This window comes from Pinus tabuliformis, chromosome 3_1 (genome assembly GCF_031772625.1).
Source record: "Pinus tabuliformis cultivar Carrire ecotype Pingquan chromosome 3_1, CPIR1, whole genome shotgun sequence".
NCBI lineage: Eukaryota > Viridiplantae > Streptophyta > Pinopsida > Pinales > Pinaceae > Pinus > Pinus tabuliformis.
The window spans coordinates 761200825-761226460 of record NC_142301.1 but is presented as its reverse complement, the minus strand read 5'-3'; the positions used below and the strand labels follow the sequence as shown (position 1 = coordinate 761226460).

Here is a 25636-nt window from a genome sequence, read left to right as displayed (position 1 = left end):
ATTGCTTTAGTCTCTTGTCTCCTTGGGCTTGTCTTCACATCAGCTCTGATACCATGTTAATTTTCGAGTGTTCAATGCTATGCTTATTCCAATTCTTCTTCAATTAGCAATCAATTATCCCATAAATTCAGTCTTCTAGTAACAATAAGCAATTATAGATAGAACAGTAAATCCAATGGAAAATAGAAGACAGCCAAGAGAAATAACAAGAGACACAAGATTTGGTCAAAGACCGGGCAAAAATGCCACAAGGGGGAAAACCCTTTCAAATTCTTTTTCTATTAGATTGTCATCAAAAGTTCAGCGGAGAGATACAATGTTTCAATTCATCAATAAAGAGTCATAGTCAAATCTTTGACTTGTCCAACAATCAACTAACCAATACCCAGGAGATGAGCCCAAAAGTCAAATCTGATCCAAAGTCAAATTCTGCAACTTTTGGTCAAACTCAACAGCAGTCAAAGATGCCCTAATCAGTCAACATTCAGCAGTCAAATCAGCTTGGTCAACAGTCAAAATATTTGGCTTTCCTTACTAGTCAAAGATCAGTCAAGACAGTCCCAAGAAGCTCAGTCAAAGGAAAGAGAAAGTCTGTGGTCAAACATCAGAATTCTGCAGTCAAACTTCAGTCAACATGCTTGTGGTCAACCCAAGTCAAACTGCCCAGAAAAGTTTGGTTCCTTCACCAATCAATTCGGCCTCCTAAAATCAGATTTTTTCAAGTTAAAATGTCAAGTCAAAACTAGTCAATGCAGAAATCAGAACTAGCCTCCTTCCCTTCGCACATGTGAGCTCGGACCTCCAATTGCAGACCTGTATGAACCAATCAAGAGAAGAGAGAGAAGATGTGATGATGTGTTGATGCTCCAAAGTGATGTGACATGTGGTGTATTTATATGCATCTTAGGAGGTCGAATTAACTTGTCCAGGGCGACTTGTACTTTTGTGTACTTGTGGGTTTCACTTTAAAAATTAAATTTTTCCTTGACCAAATTAAATTCTTCCAAGGGCTAGGAGGGATCTTTCTTGATGAGGAAGGATGTCCAAAGGAGAGAATTTGTCCCTGAGCTGCCCAATTAACATACCTCAGCTCTTGCCTCATATTTTATACAAAAAATACATCATCATATTCATTGTAAATAATCTTCTCAATCACAAAGTCAAATCCGTAAGAAAATAACAGTGGCCTTTGTGATCATTAAAGGTACAGAACTGAAACTATTTGTACCCAATGAGAGCAAAAAAAAAATTGCTAAATTGCTTCTTCATAACGTAATAGTTTTGCACAGCAGATAAACCATCACTTGAAATTGTTAAAGGAGCTTACCTCAATAATAGCAGGTGAAACTTCATCAGACTTTCCTTGATCATCCCTTCCAGAGTCCACGAATTTATTGTCCATTAATTGACGTTTCAGATCCAAGATCTCCACATCTATTCTGCTTGGAGCAAAATGGATCAATCAGTCCATGTATATATTTACATCACAGGATACAGGGATTGAAGTTAGCACCAAATCAGAATCAATAGGTTTGACTTAAAACCGGGATATGAAATATTTGCCAACAAACAAATGGTCAAAGTTTGCAATCAACCAAAAGACAAAACTGGGGGGATCTGGAGTGCAGACCACAAATAATTGTCAGGATTCGTCAATCAAGCACATATCACCATCAACATTGGACCATTTATGGTTTACTACTGCGCTTAGCATAGCTAGGAAAACAGTTCATAATTTCCCTAAAATCCCTTATTTTAGAATCACTCACAATTTGCAAGATCTTATCCTGGACCATAAATATGACATAATGACAGATAAATTATGAATTCTGGTAAACAATGAGTTTATCATGTTATCTAAGAACAATAGCTAGTCAATTATGTTATCTAGAAACACTCCAGATCACAAATTGGTCAGAAGATTACACTTTGATACATGACCTGTCCTCTAATTTTAACAGACACAAATTGCTATATAACAAGAGCATTACAAAGGCAGCCATAGAGAACCTCTTTAAATTGAAGCTATGGAGGCCAACCCCACATTGGCACATTATTTAGATGGACATCTACCCTCGCAATAGCTGACAGGAAAGAAACTCCAACAAACATTTGAAGCCTCTTTATGTTGAAGCCAAAGAGAATGTCGGTTTAACAACATAATACAGGCAACCGCCAGTAGCCTATGCACTAAAAAAGACATTGCTGGTGAGACAAAATCGCATTGAAGATGACAAAATATTAAAAGTATTCATGAAGATGCTTATCACTAATCTTCAATTTATCTTTAGAACACAGCAATCAATCAGTGAACCTTTAACAACAAATCAATGGATAAAAGAGTAAAGGTCAGAATACAAAACTATTAAAAACATTTATGAATCCTTACACTGTTTTAATCAAAGACAATTCTGGCTATCTCAAAAAAAAAATAAAAGTGGCAATTATGAGTTGACATCTTAACCAGTAACCACCTTGACATCTCAGCATTCAACTTGAGTCCAGTAATCGCGGCTCGTGCAAAATGCAAGAGTTCATCACGTTTCACCTGAAAATAAGCAGCCAATAATCAAAATGAAGGCTCAAGGATATTGCATATTATTGCTGCAATGCTTCACATGTGATGTGATGCTTCCTAGATTGCTATAAAATCCATCCAGAGGAAAGGGAACTCTAAAATATCGAACATTAAAAGCACTTCTATTTCAACAAGGCAATAAAGGAATAAAGAAATTCTTTAAAACAGTTAAAAAATTTTAAAAATACAAGAATAACAAAGAATAAAATGTCAATGATATTAAGCTTGTCATAAAAATCATAATCTCATGTCCCCTCATTAGATTGCATAGCAGCAACTCTAGACAAAACCATAGATGCCATCAGGATTCCCAGTTTAACAGGTCAGTTCATCATTCAGGGTAATCAATGACATGCCCTACCTTGGTTCTATATAGTTCAACAAGTAACTAGTTTTAAGTTTATTTTATTATATATATAGTTGGATTTATGGAAATGTTGTTATTGTCATCAGGTATGTAATAGGAAGAATGGAACTCATGAATCTAGGCTTTGCTTTGATAGAAGACCAACAATTTATGTTTATGCATGTATTGTCTTTGCTGTCAAGTTCTAAACTTGTATTAGTGATGGATTTTGTAGGATTGATATCTGCTAGGGATTAGCATCCCTCTCACACTGCATTGTGCAACATCACCTTAACATATGGCCTCCCTGTTACCCTGCAATGTGTTACCACACAATATATTGCCTCCATGATCCCAAAAGGTTAGCTCAAAAAGCTGTCACCAATGTTGTTGGGCATTTGGCAAGTTCTGTGCCAGCAGTTGCCCAGTTCAAATCCCTCTAGGTGAGCTGCAATAGCCTACATCTACAGGTTTACTTGGGATGCCATACACCAAACGTTGTAAGCATTCCTTCAGTTTCCTGGATGCCATACACCAAATGTTGTAAGCATTCCTTCAGTTTCCTTTTGAGGCTTTCCTTGGGAAAATATATATACACATTGCCTCCATGAAATTGGCATGTCTATCAATCATTATAATGAGCTAATTTGGCAACACGTAGAGTACTTTACATATTAGCAACTCATCCACGCAGTTTTATATTGGCCACGTAAATACCACCATTGATATTTGTACCTTGTTAACACTTATAATCATCACTCATATGCTACCATTTCCTAATGAGCATTCAAATGTTACCATTTTATATTGGAAGCTAATGTGATGCTATTGTCTATTGGTCACTCATACAGTGCAATTCATAATTTTATATTCACAGTAGCACAAATGCAAGCTTGCAATCACCAAGTCTAGGCCCAGAACTACCCCACATGATGATACATTGCCATATAAGCATCTATATCTAATTTCAGGGCGAACCAAATAATTCTGATTCGTCATAAAATATATGAGCATAACTTGAAATTGGATGAAATTGCAGGACAATTGTCTTTGTGTTTACGATGAAGAAATGTTAGGGCACCCTTAATAGACACCCAAGCAAACATGTAATATGAGGTATTTTAAATTTTTAAATTCTTATGTAAGCTCTTGTCCTGTTATTCATAATTGTCCTGGTCTAATTGTAGCCAGCAAGGAAGACCCTGGTCCAACTGTGGCCAGCAAGGTAGGTTACTAATTTCTGTTGGTCTGATTGTAGTTGGCAAGGAAGAGCTTGACCTAGTTGTGACAAGCAAGGTAGACTATTATTTTCCCTTGTTCTAATAGTAGCCAGCAAGGATGACCTAGACCTCCAGCTTTTCTATTATGCAGACCATTGTCTCAATGATTTATGAACATGCCCTGGCCTAAAGAGAATAAACTGGGAAAGACAATCTGTTTTTTGAAAATTTTCAATAAAATTCAGAATCATTAAATGATCAGAAAATGTTATTCAGATGATTTTGATGTCAGAAGATTGTTATTCACAGCTTCAGCAGAATTTCTAATTGTAATCTTTGTCCTCTCCAACATACACAGCTATTTTCTTCTTTCCATTATAGTAGATTTATCAATTGTTTGTATCTGCATCCAGTTTATAATCACCACTCTTGTTATCATCTTCAGCGGAAAACATATAACAAATAATTACAACATATTTAAAATTTTGAAGACTAATCAACCTCTTGACGTACAATGTAATGCTGGGATTATAATTTAAATAAAGGTCTATATATATTCCAACAAAACTCTTGAGCCTTTGCCTCACCAGATTCCATAATTTTATTTTTATTTTGTTTATGTATTAAACCGAAATATTCCTTGTGTCGAGCATGACTCTAGGGTCTTCTTCTACCAATGTTTTACCTACTAATATACATTATTCCAAGGAAACAAGTATAATGCAGGTGTGCAGTATTCATCCCACAAAAAATGTCAGGGAGTTCATTTCCACTGCATATACATATTAAACTTCATACCAATCTCTTTGTTCAATCCCACAATTACTTCATACAAATTATTTTGTTGTTGATATAGGACTTACCAGCACTTCTTCTTGATAACTAGAAAATGCTTTTGCCAGGTCTTGCATGCAACTTATGATAGCATTGTGCACCTCTTTACCCCCTATCAAGCACACTCTGCAATACATGGGCACAAGATAAGGACCAATCTAAGAATCATATTATGGAGTCTCACTCAAAGTTAAACCTTCAAAATAGTTCTAAAAAAATTTAAAACATAACAAAGAAGCTATATTTCAGCTTTATCAGTGCAAGAGCTTTAAGTGCGTAGCCCTTGCAGATACATTTACAGAGCAAAAGCAGTTTTTCATCAGTGTATCATAGTCAAGCATTTTAGATCTTTATGAAATTCAAAACAAGCCATAGCCCACAACTTGATGCAAAAACAAAAGTTAGTTTCTACTTGAGTGACAAATGTTGTATTTTTCAAAAAATTGATAATAATGTTCATGAGAAAGAGAGTTGATGACAATAAGAAACTGCACCTCTTGCTAACACATCAACAACGTCATCAATTCACATCAGTAACATATGAAAACATACCACCATGACTTCTGATACTGCAATTCAGTGGTTTGGCTAAACAGGATACATCAGCAAAGATGGCATCCGAACAGCATTTTGCAGGTATAAATAACCCCATCTTCCTCATTTCATTATCAATTCATTGTCCATGCATAATGTTAGAGCTACATGATGCTTGAGATTTTTGCTGGCATTAGAAGCAAACCATCAGAAGGAATAAGACACTGTCTATCAATGGTAGAATTTTCTTTCTTTTCTGATTTCTTGACAAAAATTTAGGTCTATGGAGCCAGCCTCGTTTTTTTCCACCACAACCAAACTTTTCGGAAATTTGTTGGAAACCTTTGAGCACTACTGAGACAGGGGGGCTGAATCAATAGTGTGATCTATATACGATTTTTACCTTTTATTAACTTCCCTTACTGAATCACACATGTTAGCAGCAACTCATTAAACATGTGCGTCATATTATAACCTAAACCATAAGCAGCAATATAAACAATGAACAATGCACACAATCACATCAATCACACATGAGACACAAGATTTCTGGTGGAAACCCTTCTAGGAGAAAAACCACCCTTATTGTTGTTGCTCTGCTCTGAATTTCTATTATGTCAACCAACAAAGAAATGGCGGAGCAACTGTGTTAAACACCAAGTCCAAGCGGAATAGAGGAAACCCGATCAAACTTGAGCTAAACCGGAAGTGAGCGAGTACCATCCAATGGAAGAAATCAACGGTCATCACATGGCGGAAGTTAATGCGCGAGAGAAGTGGTTTCGCAACCAAAGGTGGTATTCCGGTGAGGTCACAAGTGGTAAGTGGTAATTCAGGTTGGCACCCGATTCCACTTAGCGGAGGACACGTAGCAGCGAGGAGGAGGGAGGAAACCACTTTTCAGGTGGTTAATCCTCGTGCACGTTGCTCACCCGAAATCTTTGTGAACCGTTGGATCTGTCATGGGTTAATCGATGGTGGGGGATCAGCGATTAGGTTCATTGATCGAGTGTAACGTCAACCATTGGATCGGAGGATACAATGGACGGTCAAGATCTAATCACAAATTGCAATAAAGAAAGATCAAAGGAAGGAGGAATGCCGATAAGCGATGGCCGATACACCGATGGGCGATTAAGCAATGCGCCAATAGTCGATGGATCGGAAAATGGAATCGACGGCGGAGATTGGTGATCAAAGAGCGTAGTGGGAAGGTGATGGACCGAGAACGGACCCGCCGATATTTATAGATGCGGGTTTATAATTTTTGAAGTCTGGCCTTAAGGGTTTCGGCGCTTGTTCCTGTGTTTCCCGATGTATTCCCGTGTTATTCCGATAAAGTGAGTGGTCCCGATTTTATGTGTTGGCCGGGTGTTTTAAGGCCAAAGCGCTATTTAACGCTTCCAATAGGTTTGTGGGCCATAACCCACAGGCCTCAGGATGGAAAATGTAAATGAAAGGGGTTTTGGCCTTACCCCAAAATTTCCTTTCATCATTTGGTATCAGAGTAGGGAAAGGATTTCCTGCGAGAAGGAAGAAGAGTGCAAGCAGAAGGAGAAGAGGGTACAGTTGTTTAAAGTTAAAGAGTTATGGTCTTACCATCGTGCAGATAGCGGCAGCGGAAGGTGAGAAGACTTGCAGCAACCTAGAGCAAGGTGTGCTCAATTGGTTCCAGAGGAGAGAACCAGAACGATGCCAAAAGACTAAGCTTAGAAGAGAAAGATTGGTGAGGTATCGTGTAGCAGAGGAAGACTGTTACTGCAGAGGTTGGTTGGAGTTCACAGAAGATCATGAAGGCAATTCCACAGGGATGTGAGTAAAATTGCTAAGGATAAGGAGAAGCATATGACCAGGAGGTCATAAATTTTTGTGCCTCGAGAGTCTGATGCAGGAGCATCTTACCTCCTTAATCAAAAGAAGAATCCAAGGCTGAGAACGAGAGGATGTGGACAATCAGAGCAAAACAGGGACAAATTCTGTTTAAAACAGGACTAAAATGATGGAAGCGATAAGTCTCTAGATGACTTATCTAATGTAATTTGCCATATGTATCTATATGAATAGAGAGAATTAGGGGTTGTTGAGGAAATCAAGGAGAGGATCGATCGGATCCTTTCAGTGATCCGATCTAATATTTCTGTAAACGATGAACCTGTATGTTCTATATATATCGTGAGACAGACAGAGTAAGAGACAGAGAGCAATAGATAGATTCGATGTAGTCGAGAGGGGAACTTGTCTTTAAGGCTGAAATGCCTTAGTCTGTATTCAATATTGTATAATGAATAGATTGTGTGTTCTGTGGATTTCCGCGTGCCTGTGTATTTTAGTTATGCTGTATATATCCGTGAATGGTTTAAATCTCATTTATAAGTGTGTTGATTGACCATCGATCACTGAAACGATCGATGGCAATCTAAAATATCATAGTTAACTGTTGTATGGAGTGATGTCATGTGTAACAAAGAAATGGCGGAGAAACTGTGTTAAACGCCAAGTCCAAGTGGAACAGAGGAAACCCGATCAAACTTGAGCTAAACCTGAAGTGAGCGAGTACCATCCGATGGAAGAAATCAACAGTCATCACATGGCGGAAGTTAATGCGCGAGAGAAGTGGTTTCGCAACCAAAGGTGGTATTTCGGGCGAGGTCACAAGTGGTAAGTGGTAATTCAGGTTGGCACCCGATTCCACTTAGAGGAGGACACATAGCAGCGAGGAGGAGAGAGGAAACCACTTTTCGGGCGGTTAATCCTCGTGCATGTTGCTCACCTGAAATCTTTGTGAACCGTTGGATCTGTCGCGGGTTAATCGACAGTGGGGGATCAGCGACTAGGTTTGTTGATCGGGTGTAACGTCAACTGTTGGATTGGAGGATACAATGGACGGTCAAGGTCTAATCGCAAATCGCAATAGAGAAAGATCAAAGGACGAAGGAATGTCAATAAGTGATGGCCGATACACCGATGGGCGATTAAGTGAAGCGCGATAACCGTTGGATCGGAAAACGGAATCAATGGCGGAGATTGGGCCAATCAGAGATCGGTGATCGGAGAGCGCAGCGAGAAGGTGATGGACGAAGAACAGACCCGCCGATATTTATAGATGTGGGTTTATAATTTCTGAAGTCCGGCCTTAAGGGTTTCGGCGCTTGTTCTTGTGTTTCCCGGTGTATTCCCGTGTTATTCCGATCAAGTGAGTGGTCCCGATTTTATGTGGTGGTCGGGTGTTTTAAGGCCAAAGTGCTATTTAATGCTTCTGATAGGTTTGTGGGCCATAACCCACAGGCCTCAGGATGGAAAATGTAAATGAAAGGGGTTTTGGCCTTACCCCAAAATTTCCTTTCATCAAAATCAAAATAATAATCTCCACAAACATATGCTCTCAAACCAAGCAAAAATTGTGGCCACAATAAATTTGAATACAATCAGACCCTCACAACAATATAATGTTGCATAATACAATTAACATCATAAGACACTATGCCTCTTTGCCAAATGCATCCGTAGCTCCTGCAAAAACAAAATGTGAAATTCACCAACAAAAACACTCTCCAGCAGCACACAAAAACTTTCCAAACAATCTCTACTCCAACAGCATCAAATCTGATCTATTTTGCAGCATGCTTCAGATCTGCCCACTATGCATCCATTAACACGCATACACTGAAGCATCTATGCTCTCCAATAGATCTGAAATATAATCACTCTATGGAGCCTTCTCTTACACACATACACTCACCATCTACATACCATCAACAGTCACTAAGATCCAAAGTCAAGAATATAAAACCTAGAGGGCAAAATTGAGCTTAGGGCTAGGATCAAGGGTGCACAAATTGGACCAAACCAATCCACGAAGACCACTACTTGTGCACTTAAGGTGTTCACATCATTGTAGGACCTTTTCAAGCCATTTTCGACCTTAACTAATTAATTTAGAAGCTTCCACAAATTACCATGTCAATTTTTTCCCAAACAGCACGAGAAATACGGAGAAAAATCACTTCCCAAATGCATACGCTACTCCTATGAAGGAAACCTGCGTATGTACGCGGTTCCTATGAAGGAAACCTGTATATGTACGTGGTTCCTATGAAGAAAACCAGCGTATGCCCTCAAAAACCAAGTTTTCCAACTCTTCTTGGCTCCAAACTTCCTGAAATTGATCTTCTTCTCTAAGCACCTATACAAGCCTCCAAACCTATGACATAGCTTCTGACACATCTACAAGTGGATCAAACATGTCTCCCAAGTGTCATTTGCCAAGTTGACCTAAAAGGCCAACAAACAAGGTTGGCAAGAGTGCCAACAAGTCCTCCACTCTCCATCAATCATCTCCACAAATTGCAACACCTCTGAACAGAGCTGCAATACTTTGTAGCACCATCATCAAGCCAACACATCCCTCCAACAAGTCATCTTTATAAGCATGGACATGAAGACCTAGTTGACAACTCAACTAGTGTGCCATCACCCATCACCATCACATATAGATCTCCATCATCCATCTGTAGCAGCATTGTCAACCAAACCAATGCCAAAATCTGACCAACATGAATGTGCCATCATCATAGGAACAATATCAATGCCAACACATACCGACAAACACCAACTGCTCCATCAAGCTACATCATCTTGAGGTTGACATAAGTGCATGACCTCATAAGGTTGACATCATAAATTTGACATCAGTGCCAACACAACTAGCTGCAACCATGCTACAATGAATACATACATACATCAGTTAGCCTACTAATGGCTGACATCCATGCAATACTCGCCATACTTGCAAATAATTTTCTGCATTAAACATGAAGTTTATATCTCTCCATCCTGTGCAGAATTTTGAGTATGTTAAGTACCCTCAATTGCCTACCTTGGAAAATAAAAGTCAAATACAAAAATGGTAACCATAGATAGCATGGTACTTCTAAGGGGAAGCAACCTAAATTTAAGATCAGAAATAGGAAAACAACCTCTATGGGAATAAACAACCATATTTTCAAACAAAAACAAGAAGTTTCCTATGGTCAACTAGGCAATTTGTAGGCTAAGTTACTGGATCTGCTGGTCGAGGGTCCAGGATCCACAGATCCGTGTATCCGAATCCAGCTAGAACTGGAAAAATACGCCTTAGTGGAGGATCCATGAAATTCGGAAACGTATCCCAACGCCCAGAAATGAATCCCGATGACAGAATCAGATCCTTCAAAAAAAATCGACGGATTTCAAAAATTAAAAACCGGTTTTTACAATTTAGATTTTGTCTTATCTTGATTTGTATCTTGTCTTTATGCTTTGTCTTGGTCGGCCACAACAGTGAAGCAGTGAAGTAGCAGCGGAGGAGGAAGCAACAGTGAAGAGGCCATGGCGGTTTGTAACTTGGCCACAACAGTTTGACTCTTGAGCACTGACACTTGACCACAAATCCTTGACTTCAAGTATGACTTCAAGTATGTTATATGTAGTTTATGCTTATGTTATTCCTCTTTTTGGTTATCCGTAGTTTATGTTTTAATATGTTTTATGGATAGCTATCCAAGAGTGAACTTGGACCTACACAAATAAAATCCAGGTTTTTACTTATAGAAGTAGGTAAGATGGCAAGAAAATAATGAGCGTACAATCACAAAATAATGTTTTCTCAAATTTTCAGTATAAAGCAAACAAAACCTTTTGAACTGTCATGCAATGCTTGCATATTATGTGAATAGCATTCTAGCTTTCTGATCAATGTCACCAGGATTGCAGATCATAGATTGACAATTGATTATACAGTTTTGCAGTTTGAACAATAACTTAGATGCACTTCGTCAAACACGCTCCAGAACCAAATATGTTATATGTATATATATATATATATATATCAGACTCATGTCATCGAAATAATGATGCTGAGTAATATTCTCACCTAAAGGAGAATCTGGAGTTTCTTCGACGAAGATCAGCACTTTGAAAAAATATTATTATATTTTTCCAATTGTACTTGACGTATCCTTGCCATATCCAGATCCTGGATTTTCAAAAATCTAGCAAATCCAGATCCAGATCCGCATCCCTATCTGAATCCTGGTAACTTAGTTTAAAGGCCTACCGTGCAGCTCCCAGAAAATTTCAGAACATTTACGATCTTTACTTCAAAATTGGAAAAAATTACAGCCAATTTAGTTTTAGGCAAAACTTTGAGCAAACATGGAGCTGGAAATATAGAAATAGGTCCTAAACCATAGCATTAGAAATTTTTTCTCCACTTCAACATTATTAGACATCTTTAGATGTTGGTATGATCATCATCGTGCCATTGAATTATAGTTTAGTGTTATGGTTTATTTATTAGGTATAATTCCATGCACTTGTATGGATGCATTTGAGGATGCTTATGTGGCATTTAATTCCGGCATCATTAGTTTTATGTAGCATTTTATTTCTTGCACAGATGAAATTTCAACATGGGCCATAGTTGAGATGCCCTCGGGTGATTTATTAAAATCATAATGGGGTAAAATCCCATTTGTTCACCTTTCCCATCACTGAGACAACAAGCACTACCCGTATGGTTCCAATGACCCAAGCCATTGTCCAACTTACCCTCTTTAATGATAAGGCTGAACAGTAAAATCCCATTAGTGAACTTTTGGTTAACCTGATAAGAAACATTTTAAAAACAGGTGAACCGAAACCCAAACAGGTCAGATTGGCCAGTTTGACCCTAAAAGAGGACAAACCAGATCTATACCAAACCAGTCTGTTCAGTATGAAACCCATCAGAGTGGCCGGTTCAACTGATTCAACAGGTTCAACATTCATGTACATTCATATATTTCTTTAATTAAAATTTTCATATTTTATGTATTTTTTTGGTAAACCCGTACATAAATTGAGTCATCAACTGCTTATAATCAGATCACAATAGAGTCCACTTTAACCCTCAATTGATTCCATGTTTCAAAACATTGCTAAAAAAGGGTGGTCCATATCCATTTGGGCATTGATCCAACAAATGTAACAAATTCAGAACCACAACAGCCTTAGTCAATTAAGTAACACCTGCCACATCAATCATTGAGAAGGCATCAATAAACTAACTAATGCTGTCACCAGGGGAATGTCAATGATAAAAAAATAGAAAGCTGTCAAAACAAGAACGCCTATTAAATCAAAGTTTTAAATGTCTACAGGTATAAAGGCCCACGATCCTTCAATCAATTCCTATCACTAATTTCTTGGCAATCCAACTACTCTATATTGTAGGCATTCACAGTTCTAGCCTAGAGTGATAAGAATATGTACAATAAATTGTACTTGCAAAGGCACAATTCCATAAAATAAATAACAACAATCACAACTTTATACTAAGGATATTGAAACAGGTGAACTGAAACCCAAACAGGTCAGATTGGCCAGCTTGACCCTAAAAGAAGACAAACCAGTTCTATACCAAACCAGTCTGTTCAGTATGAAACCCATCAGAGTGGCCGGTTCAACTGATTCAACAGGTTCAACATTCATGTACATTCATATATTTCTTTCATTAAAATTTTCATATTTTATGTATTTTTTTGGTAAACTAGTCCATAAATTGATTCATCAACTGCTTATAATCAGATTGCAATAGAGTGCAGTTTAACCCTCAATTGATTCCGTGTTTCAAAACATTGCTAAAAAAAGGTGGTCCATACCCATCTGGGCATTGATCCAACAAATGTAACAAATTCAGAACCACAACAGCCTTAGTTAATTAAGTAACCCCTGCAACATCAATCATTGAGAAGGCATCAATAAACTAACTAATGCTGTCACCAGGGGAATGTCAATGATAAAAAAATAGAAAGCTGTCAAAACAAGAACCCCTATTAAATCAAAGTTTTAAATGTCTACAGGTATACAGACCCATGATCCTTCAATAAATTCCTAGCACTAAATTCTTTGCATTCCAACTACTCTATATTGTAGGCATTCACAGTTCTAGCCTAGAGTGATAAGAATATGTACAATAAATTGTACTTGCAAAGGCACAATTCCATAAAATAAATAACAACAATCACAACTTTATACTAAGGATATTGATAAACCCAACATGGTCATAATAGGACAGTTGAAACCAAATTAGTCATCTCTGACACTATTATCACCAAGCTGGTTACAATTGATTGCTGAATGGCCCAAAGGCTGATTCAGCAACCAAATCAACATCAACCTACTGGTTCATACCACGAAATGACAAGCTCAATGTGAAACTAGTCACTTGGCTAATTCAACTTCTGAATTGGTTAGTCCCAGTATATTGACAAGCCTACCTAACAGCTGCACAATCATCATTAGAAATAGTAAATACCAAACAAAAAAATGAGATCTAATTCCCTTCATCATCCAATCGACCACCTTCAACCTAGTCATGTTGAACGTTTGCAGAGCATGGGGCGGAGCAGGAAAATTTTAGAGAATGGAAGTGTTAGGAGCATCATTCTCCAAAAAACTTCAGAAGTGGAGACTCTCAAGAGCATCCTATATATATGTGAGTCTTGTTATTGTACAGCCTCGAACCCTACAAAATATCTTACCCTTCCCTATGAGCTGGACAGTGAGATGCTTGGTTACATGGAATATATATATATATATATATAGAGAGAGAGAGAGAGAGAGAGAGAGAGAGAGAGTATTGCATTTATATTCAAAAATAACATGCAAAATGCCAAATTAGTTGCAAAATATATGAAAACATGCATATTTGTACATTAATGATTAATCATTCAAGCATCAACCATCTAGATTCTAGCAATTACAAATAAACATACAAATTTCTAAGCCATAAAACAGAAAGTAGACCATTAACTTATGGAAAGAAATAGGTTATCCAGCATTTGTCAACAACAACATGACCAAATAGTTATGTTTATGATGTAGGCCATCTACACACAAAGATATGACGACCGAAAGGTTCAAAACAATAAACTAAGATAGTCACTAAATACTATAAATCTATCATCTATGACATATAAAGTAGTGAAAAAGGAGAACAATTATTCTAATATCTATCACTCTATCTACTAATTGTTTGCAACCACCACAGCTACATGGGCCTTTATGTGGTGGTACTGGAGACGGATGAAGATGAAATTGTGTAAAAGAAGAAGTATATATAACTGAAGATGAAGCCCCTAGTTTTGGAGTTGGAGTCCTAGACATGGGGACCATGGCAGTGTATGGGAGGATTCTCCAAGTGCTCTAAAACCAATATTCCATCCCCCAAATTATCCTTTGTGGATTGTTGTCCCAATCCTTCAAGTGTTTATCCAGCTCTTCCACCTCACACTAATGGAATAATAATCGTAAGCTGTAATGAACATAAGCCAAGCTCTCTGACCAGTTTGCATTCAGCCTATTTACTTTTCACACTATGCATGAAACTGTAGTTGCACCAACACCTCTCTACAAAAGAAGTGTTCACCACCTATGAAATCACCCATGTTTCCAAGCATTGTAGCTGTGGGTTAGCATGACCACGCATGTTCCACCACTAAAGAGAAGTCAAATTCCTTCAATATCTGATTGCATGGTTTCTCCAAAAGCCGCCATTGCTAAGGATGTAATAGCTCAACTATCTCCATATGTTGTCACACTTCTCATCAAGGAGAGATTTGTCTAATTCTTTCATATAACCAGCTTGAACCTCTGAATCTTGCTGTCGCTTTTGCTTTGACCCACCACCAAGTATCGGTGATGAAAGCCATGATACATGATAGTCTTTAGGTGTAAGCACATATGTTAAGGTATGTAGTGGACTATTTAGCATTTCCCATAGTTTTTCGGATTTCCACCTCTATAGTAATATGATTATACCAGTTGATATCTCTACGTTCAACAATGTCTTTAAATTTCCCTAGCACGCCATCCATACACTCATACACCTCTCCAATGATTGGTTGATCTAAATCTACAAACTTAATCATGTGATTAATTAGCTTGGTTACTGCAAAACATACTAAACCCGTGACCAAAAATGAAAACCAACAACAGTCTCCATTGCATTAGCAACATCTTTACTTGTGCTCAATTCCTTTCATTTATCACTCATCACCACAGCACCCAAAGCTTGTCTCACATTCAATAGTTGCCTAAAGGTGAGGAAATAGCTAGCAAATCTAATTTTTCCAATCCAATCTTAAGTAGTAGCAAACTAAAGTGAGTGACCTAAAAGTAATTCACCCTTGTATGCCCAATGACAAATTTGATGAGTTGTCTCCCACTCTCGTACAAGTCATTAATCCTTCCACATTTTTTATGATTGACAATATCATGCATCAAAAGCTTCAAAGTGTGCACCAAATACCCAAACCATAAGATGTGTGCACTGTGGATGAACTCACTTAATGACTTTACCTGTTCTCTTACAATCTGCTACATTATTAGTGATTACTTGAATCACATTAAAAGGACCAAAATCATTAATAGTTTTCAATAGGAGCTCCAAAATGTTTTGAGTAGATGTGATGATTGAGAAGTGATCATGCACTGCAAGAATCATTGCATCAGTAGCAGAATGGGGCAACCAAATATGATTCACCAATAAAATATCAAAAATACTTGGAATATAAAGATATCCACAAGGACAGTAACTATCAGTGTTGTGAACATCACTATCGGGATTAAATTGGCGAGGGGAAAAAATCAGAAAAAATCGTAAAAAACAAGAAAAAAATCGGTAAAACATCGGTAAAACATCGGCAACATTAACAAAAAAAAAAAAAAACATTTTTTTCAATTTTTTAAAGTATCTAAAGCATCCACGATTTTTTGATGATTTTTATGATTTTTTGGAGATTTTTTGGCGATTTTTAGGATTTTATCGCGATTTTTTCATTTTGGAAAAAAGCTTGGAGATTTTTCACGATTTTTTGGAAATTTTTTCAAAATGATAAAATTGCTAATTAAATTGCCATGCCAAAAAAATCGTGATTTTTGCAACACTGGTAAATATATAAATTGTACGAGAAAATGATATGAATTACAAATGAGGGCCTCATATATATATAATTACATAGAAATAGCCCTTCATTAAGAGTCGTGTCCTTTGAGACATGTCCTTTCATTGCTACTAAGTATACTAATTAATTATTATTATTATTATTTATTGATATTTATATTTTTATATCTATTACATTGCCTTCTGCTTAAGAAATGCTTTGTCCTCAAAGCACATTTATGGAATGGCTTGATGTCTATTCCTTGGATTGTAATGTCCTTGCATCATTCTTTGTTTTGGGAGATAACATAGTGTTGGAAAATGCCATGTGGTAGCTACTAATTTCTATTTTCCTTTTTCCTTCATACTTGCTTGTGAATCTTATTTATCTTCTTGTGTTTCTCTATTAGATCTCTTCATCAAATAAATATCAAGATCAAAACAATAAAGACAATGAACACAAATATTAGGCTCCAAGCTAGGGAAAAACCCCTCCGAGGGGAAAACCCATAAAATATCTTCTCTTCTTATAGAATCTGCGTCTTGATATAACATTTCCAAGGGGGTCAAATTCCCTCTTTTGGGCCAACTTGATGCCAAGGCCAACTTGTACTTTGAAGGTTTCCAGGAATTTCTAGACACAATAAATTCTTTTACAAGTTACATCTTGCTCGGAAGGGTCTTATAAACATGGTGTTGACTATCTTGACTCATGACAATATATCCTATAGCCTAACAAACCATGGAAGCATGAGGAACATCCTTTTACCTAGAAGACCATCAATTAGGAACATGAAACCCATGCTTTAAAATAATAGCTTTTTTTTCTTCTTTTGTTTGTTACATAAGATACATATTGAAATGAGTACAATAACATTTATGAACGCCGAAACCAGTTACATTTCCAACACATAGTTGGAGTTGTTCTTAGCTATGAATTATCTAGTCATAAAACAATCTAACCATCCTAATTTGATCTTTTGTGGAACATTGCACTCATAGGATTTTGAAGATGAATTATTATTATGTGACTAAATTGATGTCGCATCAATACTTCTTGGAACATAAGTTAGTTGTTTTTGTCCTAACTTCCTAAGTGATATTGATAGAATGACTAGCTAAGATGTCTGCTCTTATGAATTGCATGTCAATAAGGAGTTTTTGTAATACAACTTCCTCTTGTCATACTTGTGGCATTTTCTCGGTTTACTTTCGATATATAATTTCATTCATGCATTGATGTTGCTTGGTTTGCCATTAGATAGTCACTTTGAATTTCCATCGTTTTTACTACAACATCCAAGTATCTCTTTACTTCAATTGGATTGGCATCTTTCTTAGTCATCATATCAGTGGAATTTGTATTGTTCCTTTCTGAACTTGGACTTTTTTACCTGATGACTTCAATGCTTTCTTTTGCATAAGTTGTTCTATTTGGTTTTCCAATCATTTTTTATCATTTTTAAGCTTCTTAATTTGCGTAAGTAAAATTGGATTATGATTCTCGGGATGTAAAATTTCTTCAACTTAAGAATCTTCTAGCGAGAATTTTCTTCATCTTTAGTTAATAGGTTCTTGAATTCTTTTTTGAGTTCCTTTTCTTGTGCTAATCTTCGATTACTTTGCTTCGTAGCCTTGGACTTCTTGACTTGTGCAAGTAATTTCTAACTATGATCTTTTAAGTGAGAAATTTCTTCAGCCATTTTCATTACTTCCTTGTAAAACATATCCTCGAGTTGTTTATATTTCTATTGTGATTCCTTCTTGTTTTGTTGAAGTTTTGCTATTTTATCATCTACTTTTTTTTATATGTGAGTTCTTGTGATCTTCTAACTGTGATTTTTGGTTACACTAATTTGTGGCGTCATGTAGGAGTGGTGTTTAGTGTTGAACTTGCAAGTTGGGTTTTGCTTTCTTCAATCCTTGAGACACATGTTCTCTGTTGGAATCTTCTATTTGCTCAAGTTTCGCCAAGACTTGTTCTAATCCTTCATGTATATGTGGTTGTAATTGTGTGTCACCTCGATACTATATCAGAGTGAACATTTTGTAACACTTTGTGAAGACGACATTTTGATTTCTGAATGACTCGGCAATTAGGATATTTCTCACAAAAAGGACATTTCGAAAAAAAATAAATAAATAAATTGTGGAATTTACCATTTTCTCTTCTTTTTTATTTCACCACTTATAGCTTCTTTAATAATTTCGCTGTTTATAACACCTTTTTTAATGATAGTTTTTTCCCCTTTATAAATCTTGTAATTTATAATTACTTGGACACTTTCTTCCAAAAATTAAAAATTACTTGAATTTCCCTCCCTCCAACAATTAAAAAAAAAAGTGAGATAAGACGTGACTGTAAGGGCAGTCGCGTGGAAAATTAAAGCACACTAGATGGTACTGATTTTTGCAATGAAAAAGCATGTGGATGGTTTAATACAATTGTATAGAAACAATGATTGATGGTAGTGTAAGGTGGACCTAAAAAGTAATCACAGCTTACAGCAGAACATATAACTGTAGATATTATCAATTTGCGTGGACTATAATTTGCACTTACAATGTTGTACAGAAAAGCAGTTAGTTTCTAAATGGAAGCTGTGGTACAGTTGGCAGCATTTGACTTGTATGGACAAAAAAATTTGTAAAGTGAATTATTTGTACAGTTTCTATTTAATCATTGCACGCATAACAGATGACAGCACATGGACGGTGACTGTGTAGGGACAGTGATATTTTCAGCAATATGTATGAACTATTTGGTGCCAGTGGTAGATATTTTTCTTTCAATTTAATTTTTAATTTTTTCCCTTAAATCCCAGCTTCTTCAAATTGCTATAAATCGATTTTTTTATTTTTAAATAATTTATTCTTCAATTTTTGAGACCAGATTATTTACTGTAAAAAGCCAAGGGCCAACATCAAAGAACCACTGAAATTTTATGAGGCCAAAAGACAATAAATATGTTGCCAAGGGAAACAAAATGTTGACCAAGTGTCAAGATTAGACAATGAACCTCTAATACCAAATGCTAAGTTGCACGATACGAGGAAACGAGTATCAGTTTCCGAAACGGGAATGGGTACGAAACGTGCCCCCCCCCCCCTACCAAAAAAAAATTGGAAATGGGGAAACGCAATATATATATATATATATATATATATATATTAGGACATTTAAGAAATACGTGCAATCATAAAGCATTCATGATACATTCCAATTTATTAGATTATGATTAAATTGTCAATTGTCAATGCATAAACTATAGGTCTCTAAATTACATCACATTTACTCATGAATGATCACATAATGAAAAAAGCAACATCCAAAATCAGCCACGAGAAATTTCTAATTTCTTGTCTCATGCTTGATTGGGAGTCTCCTCCTACATAGTTGAACAACCTTAGTGCTCTTGATTAAATACAAGTTTTGTACCCTAGTACCCTAGGTGCTCTTGATTATTGGGAGTCTCCCCTGCATAGAGGGCTTGGTTCTCTTGATTAAATAGTAAATACAAGTTCCATACCCTAGTACATGACAAAATCCAATGGAAACATTGCAATCCCCCCAATCTTGAAATCCTTAAAAATAGATAAGTCTGTTGGATTTTGAGTGAGATCTAAAATTCGACTTTCTCCATATGAAATCCAATGAGAGCGAATCCACTCTCAAACATCCTGAGTCATTTCATGGTAATGTTAAAAATTTAAGTAAAGGAGAATGTCACTTTTACTTTAATAATTTAACATTACCATGAACTACATATCAATACTAGGGCCATAGGATTGAACATTAGGTTGCCCCACTAGAAAAAAACATCCTTTTTTATAACTTGAGAAAGGCATCTAGAAGCATCCAAAAGATATTTTAGTCACCCAATAAAAAATTAGAAGCAAAAAAATTAAAACAAAATAAAAGAAAACATCGAGTGTTAACTGGAAACTCGTTTCCGGTCGTACTGGCCACTTTTCCCCAGCATGAAACGGGCCAGTATAGCCGAAAACGAGTTTCCAGGCTGTACGGTACGAGTTTCCGTTTCGTTTCCGGCCAGAAACGAACCCCTGGGCAATGTTCCCTGCAACTTAGACAAAATGTGACAACCAAATATGGCTCACCAATAAAACATCCAAAATACTTGGAATATAAAGATATCCATAAGGACAATATATATATATATATAGTAAAATGATAAGAGACGATATCAATTATAAACGAGAACCCACATATATACCTAGGCAGAAGTGCCCTTTGATTAAGATTCATGTCCTTTTGTTATTACTAATTATATTTATTAATTATTATTGTTTATTTATTTATTGATATTTATATTTTTAGATCTCTTACACAGAAACACCAAAAATATTTAGACAATGTTGATTTCTAACATTTGTCCACCCATCAAGGGACAATGGATACCCCAATGCTCCACATTTGTCCACCCATCAAGTACAATGGATACCCCAATGCTCCTCCACTTATCTATATATTGTGTTAAATCCCTTTGATTTTTTGCTCTTTCCCTATCTAGCAACATAGTTTTGCCTTTCTCATAGTTTGGGTTCTTGTATCCTTTAGGAGCTTCATTGATGACCTTAACCATATCATGCCAATATGAGGAGCTATGTTGCACGAAACTTCTAGGAACCCGACGTTTCGGGACATACCCATACCCGAAACTCCGAAACTCAGCCGAAACTTGACCGAAACTCGACCATTTTCTAATCATCTATGAGAGTTAATATAGACTTGGTTTTCGTTCTAAATTATCATCTAGGGTCTCTTCTAAATTATCATATATGAGTCTCATTCCCTTTTTTCTTGCAAGATAATGTGTTATTCACTTATTTATAAATTTCCTTTTATATATATGAACATATATGGCATTTCAACCAACGTTTCGGCCGACGTTTCCATTTTTGGGAGGTGACGTTTCTAAACATACCCGTTTCGGAAACTCTGAAATGTTTCGACGTTTCGTGCAACTTAGATGAGGAGAGAAGCACAATGAATAGTATACCACAAGCATAGAAAAAGAACACCACTTTTGTATCCACCTCATCCCTACAACCAATATTAACTTTTAAGTAAATATGCTATTGTTCTTCTAAATCCAAAGGTTACAGAACCATGAGGAGATGGACATGTGTTTCTAGCAAATCCAAATGATGCATCTAATGGTTGAAGTTGTTGTTTTTAACCATGCTTTCTTTGTGAAGTTTCCCCTATCTTGATGTATTTTTGTCTTTCTTCCTTAGAAATCCGACGGCAAACTGATATCCCAATGGCACCCTTATTGTCATCAACCTCCATTGACCCACAAAGACGCCTCCTCACTTGAGTATATGAACTAATATAAGGTTTTCCTTAATGATAATCATGATGACATGAAAATTCAATGGTCCCAACTTCCACCACCTTTCTCCCTTTCAAATTATGTCACATACCTCCACAAGGGTATCAATGAAGCTTTGCCACCTTCATTGCCTTCATCCCATTCAAACTCTTCATGATCATGCATTGGGTCATTATGAGAGCGACCACTATCATCTTCTTTCCTTTAATCAATATGCACCACCAACACCAACAGAATCAAAAATAGAATGATAAACCACAAGAAGAACATATTTCTCAAGTATTAGATGAACAAATTGCACTAAAATGAGGGAGAAGAAGGAATGGGAAGTAGTAGGAGAAGAGGAAAAAATCACAAACAAACAACGCAAGGAAATGAGGGAGTTGAGGTTCGCACATACCTATTTAGCTATTGAAATAGATGGCAACATTTGTTCTCCTCCAAGCTCCTCCTCCTTCACACCTCCAAACTCTCCTTAGCTCTCTCCTCCAAGCTCCCCTTTGTTCTTTCCACTATAAGCTCAAGCAAACAAAGATAATGGAATGAGGAAAAGAGGGGAGGAAGAGCTCTCTTGGTTTCATCCTCACTTCCCCTAAACCCTAAACCTATCCTAGGTCCCACCTCCACCTAAAAATTAGAAAAGTAATTATATTTTTTCATTAATGAGTGGGAGTGCCCGACAACCTAAACTCATTCCTTTTTGTACCATGTCAGATTTTTTTATAGAAGTAATTAGATTGGCAATAGTATCGTTACCCATGACGAATGAATTCTTAGGAATTCTTGGTATCAATATAAAAGGCATGTTCTATCTTCTTCAAGGAATATGATTGAGGTACAATGAATTCCATGTACAAGTTGATGATCTATAAGTAGAATATTTCTAATAGATCTGTCAGTACTTATAAGACTTCGAGAGCCAATGAAACTATTTTCACAGAATTCAATTTATCAATTCCTGAGCAATTGAACCAAAAACTGGAGTTCCTTTTGGATTTCCTTCCCGATCAATGACAATGGTTGTGTTGTCATATGATCATTGTTGGAATTTCTAAGTCTAACCCATTAGAAACCCTTCATGTACTTTCTGATTTATTCCTACCTACTTGTTCTATTAATTAACAAGTTATTTACCATGTAAATACTGGAAATAAATACAAGTGCATGCCGAAGACATTACAGATCATCCACTGAAGGAAACAAAAACAAGCACACAAGTGCACTGTTGTTTTTGGACTAATGTCCCCAGAAAAACCCAATGCGGGAAAACAGTTGCAGCTATCTGAGGGTTTGATTTATTAAGCAATTACAGAATACAATCTGGGTGCCAAATCCAGCTCACCCAACAGAGAAAAATCTCGGCTGTAGTACCTCTCTACTCGAAAGCAAATATTCCGGCTAAAACCACGGATAAACACTCCAGCAGCTCCACAGCTCCAATCTGCCCCATGAAACCCCGGCGTCAGCCTCTTGGGACTGCGTCAGCTTCTCTCTGGCCTAGCGTTAGCCCAGCATCACTCCATCTTGGGCTACGTCAGCCTCTGGAGGCACCGCATCAGTCCTCTAACCCTCTGCGTCACCCATGTTGGCCCTCTAAGGCACTGCGGAGCTCCTAGCTGACTCTGCGTGAGCCTTGGCTGGCTCTGCGTGAACTCTTGGCTGCTTCTGCGTCCCTCTCTCCGGCTACTACACTAATCCTCCCGATGCTATCTCTGCCTCTCTGCTTTTGTATTCACTGCCCCTCAGCCGCAACTCTTATCACTCTCTCAACTTTCTCAGCAAACCAAGCCCCAGAAAGTCGAAATCTTGATCTCTTGGTGTGTTCTCCAAGTGACCCTCAAGCCTCCTCTTATACTTTTCTCGTTGACATTTCAATGGCCGAGATTAAGTCTCTAATCAACAGCTAAGATTAGATCTGGCTTGATCTATGTCTTTTGGATCATTCTAGCACAGTTTTATATTAATACACAATAATATTTTATTTTCCCTAAGTTTAGACTTAGGGACTCCATTAAAAATATTAATTATTTTAATATCTCCCAAACTGTTTAGAATCTGACCAAACCCTTTCTAAGCATTGGAGATCTCATGTGCCTTAGCCTTTCCACCAATTTTCGTCGCTAGAGCACATCTGATGCTACCCCAAATCAACACTCCCTCTTAGCGAGGACTGTGCTCTAGCAATACTCCTCACTGAGCATCACATTGATCATCCGGCATAGGCCCCTGTGTTGATGCTATGCCTGCTGCCCAACATCCTCTGCATTGTTGCATCTTGTACTGCAACCCATGGCCCTGCCACTGCCACCGCTACATCCATTACTGCAACTCCCTATGCATCTGTGTTGCTGCCCATGGCCCTGCCACTGCCACTGCTGCATCTGCACTGCAACCCCTCTCATCATGCTGCATCGTGCTGCCCATAGCACTACCCCTGCTTACTGTTGCATTGCAACTCAATTACTGAGAAGTAAGTAACTGATCTCCCAACTCTGACATCTCCGTCAGGCTAGAAACACTCCTAATGCTGAAGCTCCCTCTGTCACTGACAAGTGCTCCCTCTCTGACCTCTACGCTGCTGCAACAACTCCACGCATCTCACATTGTTGCACACCTCTTTGTGCCATCCTGCACTAGTGCAACACTCCCATGCCTCTCGCATTGTTGCAGCCTGCTAGCCTCGCGCTGTCCTGGGAATTCTGCACTGTAACTCCCTATTTCACTCCATCTGCATCCGTCTCTACTGACATCACCATTACGACTCTTCTTCGAGGCTCCCATAGCAAGGTCTAATCCAAGAGGCTGGGTACCTCAAGGATCCTGCCCCTCATCGCTTGTAGTTTCCCTGACTACAGCTCGATGTCTCCCCACTTCATCTGAAGTGGCACATGAGCACTCATGGCACAATCATCGTCTGTCTCCACTTCCTTCTTTGCCCTTGCTAGTGCTGCCTTGGTCTCGTAGGCCTCTCCCTTACTCTTCTTCCTTGGACACTGGGTCGCATAATGACCCAGCTCCCCATAGTGGAAGCATTTGACCTTGGAGAGGTCCTTCTTTCGTTTCTCTTGCTTTCCCTCAGATGCTAGGGCAACATCTTCCTCCTCCTCCTCCTCCTCCTTGATTCTGATCCCCTTGTCGCTTCTTCCCGCCTTGCTCAACCTTCTAATCTCCTCTAGGCGAAGAGCAACCCACATTTCCTCCCAATCTAGATGGGTCACCCTGCCCAGTATGCTCTTGACAAACACTTGCCAGTCTTCCGAAACTCCGTTTAGGGTTGTTCTCACCATCAATTTTGGATCCGGCGCTGCCCCTACGGAAGTCAGCTAATCTCGGATCTCCTTCAATCGATTGAGGAATGGGTCGATATGTTCTCCCTTCTTCATCTTGTATGATTGCAGCTGATTTTCTAGTAGCATCTTCCTCTGCACGGAAGTATGATGATACCACTTGGTCAAGGCCTCCCACATCTCCTGTGCCGTGTTCTTCTTGGCAATATGTGGTACTATATGATCCTTGACCCTGTCAAGGATGATACTCTTAGCCCTCGCCATTGCATCCTCGTACCTGTCGTTATCAGCCGGGTCAACTGGGATAGCTATCGTCCTCAAGGCGAAGTGCTTGACACGATTCCTGTCTGGTACGAATAAGATTATGGCCTTCTAGACTACGAAGTTTGAGGCTCTCCGTCCAGTCTGTCCTAGTCTCTTACTCTGTTTAGTGCCATTCCGCTGCTCCTCTACTTCCCTCCTGGAAGTTCTTGGTATGACTCCTCTGAGCCTCGATTTCCCTGCTAGAAACCCTTCT

The 25636-nt window shown here is 37.9% G+C and overlaps 1 protein-coding gene across 1 annotated transcript in view; it reads right to left on the bottom strand.

Moving 5' to 3' along the window:
* LOC149189610 (uncharacterized) overlaps positions 1–25636 on the bottom strand; it is a 320514-nt gene that overhangs the window by 189537 nt on the left and 105341 nt on the right. Inside the window, exons 5-7 of the mRNA XM_089411857.1 lie at positions 5008–5104; positions 2475–2548; positions 1328–1439 (exon numbers count right to left, since the gene is read on the bottom strand). Coding sequence (XP_089267983.1) covers positions 1328–1439; positions 2475–2548; positions 5008–5104 — 283 coding nt within the window. The remainder of the gene's footprint in view (positions 1–1327; positions 1440–2474; positions 2549–5007; positions 5105–25636) is intronic.